Genomic DNA, 6,723 nt, shown 5'->3' on the forward strand with positions numbered 1-6,723 from the left:
TCAATTTTGAGCAGAAACCTTGTATTAACATACAACATGGGGGTTTCAAATTGTTAGGTTTTTTTTCGTAAATGTTCTTGCCTAGCCTTAATAACTACTATAAGCTTAAAAAGAAGAAAACTGTGTGTATATGCATACTATTAATATTAGTATTACTTCATAAATTCTACATCACCCAGTTTTGTCGGTTCATCCAAAACTTTAGGCTCATCATGATACTGACAGACTGAAAGCTTGAGTCTTCCTAAAAAGTAGCAAGTATTCTGAAATTGGCAAAATTCAATAAAGACAGTCCACAAAATTCTAATTTACAGATGGAGTATTATTGCAAGCTGGGGTGTGCATTTACAACTTGGAGTCAGCATGAATTGCCACGAAGGAATCCTCGTCTCTATTGCTGATCTTGAAGTGTGCGCGGCCATCACCGCCAACATGGATCTGCTTTCCAGAGCACCTGCCTCCGTCCTTCTGGCCGGAGATGACGTCGCAGTAGGTGCCACCAGGCATGCCAGTGTTCAGAGTCACATCCAGGTCCCTGAGGGTGTCACAGGACAATAGGAGTGAGACAGTGGCAACAGTGACTCAGGAGTCAGGACTAGAACCGGCTTGGATAAAGGCGTTATATAAATGCACCATTTACCATTTAGAAATGTCACTAATCAACCGATTGATTAAGAAAGGAAGTACGAGGAAGTACAGTGGCACTCTTGACATCGGAAGGGTTCCCGGTTCTTGAGCAAGGCACTTAACCACTAATGAGCAGGTTGGCGCCTTGCATAGTTTTCTCTGCTGTCCGTGTGTGAATGGATGTGTGAATAGGTGAATGTAATGCACCTTGTTCAATGCTGTGGAGAAAGGTGCTATAGGAATGCACCATGTATATTTTGTATCTCTCTGCACTGTGCAGACTGCAATGTCTTCTTTACAGTATGTGTCATATAGGAGTAGGACAAAGCCTTATTTGTACCTTTTAATTAAAGTGAATCGGATTGAATCAAATTAAACTGTCCCTTTAAAAATCCATTTCAGGATAGCTATCTGCTAGCTGTATCTGCATGCTGCAGATAAATTGTCCTCACCAGTCATCGTTGTTGAAGACGATGAAACCACGGTTACCACGTCCAAAGGCAACCTGGTTGCTCTGGTTGTCCCACCAGTTGGAGTGGGGCTGTCCGTTGACCACATTACGGAAAATGGCCATGTTCCTGAGGGGAGCCAGGGCAAAAATAACTATCAATCACACTGTGTACTGTATTGGATTGGATTGTACAGAGTCAGCATTCAGCGCTTTGAGGAAAGTATTAATCATGAGTTCAACAAGTTCCAGACAGGAATCAAACAGTTGTTATTACATTTGTGTTATTCTACTTGGGAATTCAGAACAAGTCAGCTACAGTCCGATAAGTTGTCTATTGTAGAATGCTTCACACATCAGAAACTGCAAAGATGTTATTGCACTATTTGGAAATGTCAGATGTGGTCAGAAAGGTCAGAAAAGGACCATGCATTTCTAACCACATTAACGCAGCTGGAATCCCTATTTTGGGCACATTTTATATTAGACAATAAAAGCATGTTTTTAGAACGAGTAGTATCACATGTTCTAAGGCAGCGGTTCTCAAAGTGATGCCCAGGGACTCAGAGTTTCTTCTTGGGGGGGTTCTAAATGGACCCTTACAAGAATGTAACTGTGACTGTATACAAATGGAACCAAATGGACGGTGAACGGGTCCATTTGGTTACATTTAGACTAGTTAAGGAGGGTCCTTGAAATGTAAAAGTTTGAGAAAGCCCAGTTCTAATAAGAACTCACTTGATCTGCCGCCAGCGGTGCTCACACACCCAGCCGTCTCCGCAGGTCTGGTCCGGGTTGATGGGGACAGGCTTGGTGCTGCCGTCACTGTGGGCGGGAGGACCCATCCAGTCATTCTGGTCCTAGAGAAGCACAACAACACGGGTGATCCACTCATCCACAAGAGGTGTGCAAGCGTGAGTCACTGAATTAATGAATGAATCGACGGGTTAATAACTAAGAGTGTAACTGATGAATGAATGAGTTTCCGACCTACCGGCAAAATTATTATTCATACAATGTTTTTAAGCTACGTGGCTGTATTATTTACTTTAGATTTGTTTTCTGCATTACAGCATAGTATGTAACTTTGCCCTGATATGTTCAGAATTTCCCACTATACCAACAGTCATCACCAGTCACTGGAGTAGTGGTGGTGTTTACCTGGCAAAACTCTCACTCTCGCTCTATTTTGGTGTTTTCACTGTATGTTTTGGTAGACGGGGATGTTTTTGTGGAACCTACCTTTCCGTCCACAATATGGCGGTTCCAGCGGAAGCTGGACATCACCCTGGTCACTCCGTATGGGTGGGCCAGCATGTAGGCGACAGCCATTTTATGGAGCTTGGGGTCCCAGAAGGTGACGATGGCGGCACCGCCGGCACCGTGGCCTCTCTGGTTGTCATGGTTGTCGACGAACACCAGCGCGTTGCCATTGGCCATGAAGCCCCATCCCTCACCCCAGCTCCTGGATGAGACAATATAACCATGAGACAATATAAACCAGTGGAATCTCCAATATAAAACTTGAATGATGTTCTCGCAGGGACATCAGGTACAGGTAACATATTAGTATAGTTGTACGTATACAGCTAGATAATTTCATGCTTTGGATTGAAAACCAAATATATGTACAGATAAACTGATAAACAGACCTGGTGTAACACAGCTTCTCGCCATTCCATTTGCGGAAAATTGTTCCCAGTTTGGCACCATATTTAAACTCTGTCACCCTTCCCAGATGGACGTACTGGTTAACACTGATGGGCTCGCCACCAAGGTCAATAACCTTGAAAGAAAAACAAGAGAGCAATCACAAAGCTTTAGCATGATAATGATATGGGTTATTTTCGCTTTGAAGCTACAACATGACCAGAAGCCCAAAAACTGTAATAATAGATAGCATTGGGAAAACCACTGAAAATCTCGACATCAGCCTACCTCCTGGAAGATGAAGGGCCGGGAACCACCTGGGAACCATTTGGTGTTGAGGTTGTGGAGGCGGCCGTACACGGCTTGCAGGTCACCAGGCCACATGTGCTTGCAGGCGTCCACTCTGAATCCAGCCACGCCCATGTCGATCAGCTTGTTCATGAAGTCAGCCACCTTTCCCCTCACGTTGTCCTTCTCCAGGGCCAGGTCCAGCAGACTTACCAGACGGCAGTCACGAACCTCGGAAAGGAAGCCAGAAAGGTTTACGCTGAATTCACAACAGCACCTGTGTTACACGTCTGCGTCCTGAGAAAGTGGCACATTTTCACATTGTCTATGGTGCGACTAATGCCGGATTTATAGGGCTTGAGGCCCCTAGCTGGGCTAGAGTAATTTTTTAGGCCCCCCCGGACCCATAAGGTCTTTGCCGTGTGGGCGATCATTTGAGCGGCAAATCACCCTAATAAAACTAAACATACAATAACTAAACACAAATTTCACTTGAATTGGATTGCAATACTTTACAATTTCATCATTAATTATTATTATCATTATTGATCGGTCATCGGTGAGTATAGCTGTCATGCGATACCTGATTGGCATCGCCATAATTCTCAATGTTGCCACTGCCAGTCTTGCACTTGTGGTCGTTGAAGTCCGACTGAGTGTAGGGGATGCTGGGGAAGTCCTTCCTGTTGGCACTGAACCAGCTTCCACACGAGGAGTGTGTTCCCTCTCCGCCACCAGCTCCACACATGTGGTTGATGACAGCATCCACATAGATGTTGACCTGCACGTAGAAGGGGTGGGAGGCCGTTTCTATAATGTAAAACTGTTACTTTTCTTACTTTTACTTTTAGATCTGCTGCTTTTGTGTGACACTGTAGTATGATCAAGTAGTGTGTTAAAAAAAAGTTAGAATATGGAAATAAGAGTTTTCTGCTCGACGACAACTAAAATGTCACAGATGCGTGTTTTTAAATAGCAGAATCTAGGCAGCTGTCTGAAATGTTGGTATAGTATGCAGTCCAACACCGCATGGTCTCAAAATGGATATCGCTAACTGTCTGGATTGTCATGGAAGTTTCTGAGCACCTTCATTCTCCCAGGAGGATGCACCCTACTGATGTTGGTGTTGTCTACTCTAAGGGGCAGATTGCCATGAAACTTGCTGACCATAATTCATGATCCATTTGAGGTGGCAGAAGTCAACGAGGAAGATGCAAAAAGCAGAACGAGATGGAAACAAAATGATCCCTGGTGGAAATTTGCCGAAAGAACTGTTTGCTTACCCCGACATTGTTGCATCTGGTGATCATATCCCTGAGCTCCTGCTCACTGCCAGATCTAGTACACAGGTTGTAGCTGACTGGTTGGTACCTTTCCCACCAGGGTCTCCAGGGGTTGGTCAACACAATATTCTCATTGGGGGGAGAGATCTGAGCAGCATGAGGAACAAACATAAGCATGTGAGATAACAGCTGTTCACTTCCAACACTGGAGATGGGCCAAGCGGCCCAGCTAGCGACGGAGCTGACTGATAATCTTCTTCAGACAATATTCAGAAATTATCTATGTAGTTAACCAATAGATAGCCCATACTGTACATCCTTGTACGATGAATAGGGAAAATAGCCAATTTGCAAGTTCACAAAAGCAAGGTGTGTGTGCGTGCTCATAGTGTGCGCCAATTTTTGTGGTGGTTTTTTTTCCTTTCCCTTCTGCCATTTCACACCAGAAATGTAGGATGTGTTATTCTAATGGAGAAAGATGTTCCACAATAACTTGGCCCATGTCATTGGACAGTAAAATAAGCAACACATTCTCATTACCATGTAAACATGAAATGGGCCACAGGTGTTGTGCAGGAAAAGGGCACTTTGAGGCAAAAGGGCAGGTGTCCAAGCCTCAAGAGCCCCCTCCCACCCCTCTACATGTACACATGCCAGTTCACATGCCAGTTCGCAATGCTTGTTGATCAGTTATTTGCATTATTCAAAAGAAAGGCAAATTTCATCCATGATCCAGCCGATCTACAAGCTGTTGTGTTGGGTTGTGCCACATGTGAGCTTGTAGAACTGCTATTTTTGGCTAATGTTCCCTGCAGAATATGGATGCTGGGGTTCACATAATGTTATCAATTTGCACTGTACAAATATGTAAGACAATCTAAACTAAATCTCTATATGAGTTCCCTGACAGTAAAAAACTAAATAATAACAATGAAGAAATAATAAAATATATATTTGTCTTTCCATTATCCATCAGATTTACCTGCACTCCAGCATAGCCGTTGGGAGCCAGGAAGCGCTCGCACTCAGCTGCGATGTCGGCCCAGCGCCACTCAAACAGGTGGACGATGGCCGTCCTGCCATGCTTGGTGTTGGGGTTGTGCTGGGCCACGCCGAGCCCGAACAGAGCCACCAGAATGAACAGCCTCATGTTCGCCCCTCAAGTATTGTCAAAAATAGCAGATCTCTACGTGTCCCTGTCCAGCGAGAGAGCAGATACTGGACCCAGGGGCTCGCCCCTTCATATTTATAACTTGTCGACCCTTCCGTTCAAACCAATGGGAGACCTCCAAAGTTCCACCTGGAAGATAAGGGCTCCCTGCAGTCTGGTAACAGGTGCGTTCTTACGACATTTTCTCAGCCCTTCCTCTCATGTTGTAAAACACTTTGGCAGACACACACAAACAACATGAGCACAAGATAATAGAAACCAAGAACACTATAGCAGAACAGGCAGGAATGTGTTTTCCTGGATATCAAACATACTGAACTCATATACTGAAGTGGTAATGCCATATTATATTTTCAAATATTGTCAAAAATAGCAGATCTCTACGTGTCCCTGTCCAGCGAGAAGGCAAACAAGTATATATGCAATATAAATCCTGCAATTAACATACTAAAATGTAACGTTTTATGTGAGCAGATGTGAGATCATTTTCTGCGTTCTCACAAAGTTTGTATGTTTGAGAACCTTCTCGTTATAACAGATATCTGTTTTATAATCATTCAACTGTTTAAATTAGTGTGCAAACAGAGCTGTGTTTCCTCACACCCTTGTGGAGACACATATTACCATGTCAAAGCCAATGTTTGCCAAGTATGGGTAACTGGAGGCAAAGATGTGCGCTGGAGGATGGGTGTGGTGACACCAATCGGCGTGGGAACACCAGTGACGTCCAAACATCATTAAAATAAGATCTGGTTGCAAAAGGGGTGAAGTGGCCCTTTAAGCTGGCATGGTAATTTTCACCATACTGTGGGTAGATTTTACTTGTGCATGCGTGTGCACGCATGCGCGCACAAAATGTGTTACTACTAGGTCGATTTGCTGAGACACTTTTTTTTAAATTTTCTGACATAACCTCCAGGGCTGTCACTCAAGGGCTACCCTTCCTGGTAAATAATGACAGAGAAACATCTGAGTATATGCACTAGTAAAAGCTAGAAACCACAGCTACTGAGCCCATTAGAAAGCTGTATTTTATTTGTATTTTTATTTATTTATTAATCTGTGGTTTTGGACAGCATTTTTTTTTTAAAGAAAAAAACAGTCATTTGTTACAATTTACAATTTACAATTTAGGCATTTAGCAGACGCTCTTAATCCAGAGCGACTTACATTAAGCAATAACAAAAGCATGGCATACATCACATATATAAAAAGTAGTTATCATGAATCATAAACTAAGAACGTAACAGTGGAGT

General features: G+C 43.5%; 1 protein-coding gene across 1 annotated transcript; it reads right to left on the reverse strand.

Annotated features, from left to right (window-relative positions):
• Positions 1-345: 345 nt before the first annotated feature.
• LOC306943631 (alpha-amylase) lies at positions 346-5,446 on the reverse strand (the record flags this gene model as incomplete). Its single annotated transcript, XM_079530063.1, has 9 exons — positions 346-535; positions 1,080-1,205; positions 1,814-1,935; positions 2,318-2,540; positions 2,728-2,861; positions 3,014-3,244; positions 3,597-3,794; positions 4,297-4,443; positions 5,279-5,446. The coding sequence occupies 9 exons, from the start codon at positions 5,444-5,446 to the stop codon at positions 346-348; spliced, it is 1,539 nt and encodes a 512-aa protein (XP_079386189.1).
• Between the last annotated feature and the right edge of the window lie 1,277 nt (positions 5,447-6,723).

The sequence above is a fragment of the Electrona antarctica genome, assembly GCF_951216825.1.
Source record: "Electrona antarctica genome assembly, chromosome: 19".
NCBI classification, from domain to species: domain Eukaryota; kingdom Metazoa; phylum Chordata; class Actinopteri; order Myctophiformes; family Myctophidae; genus Electrona; species Electrona antarctica.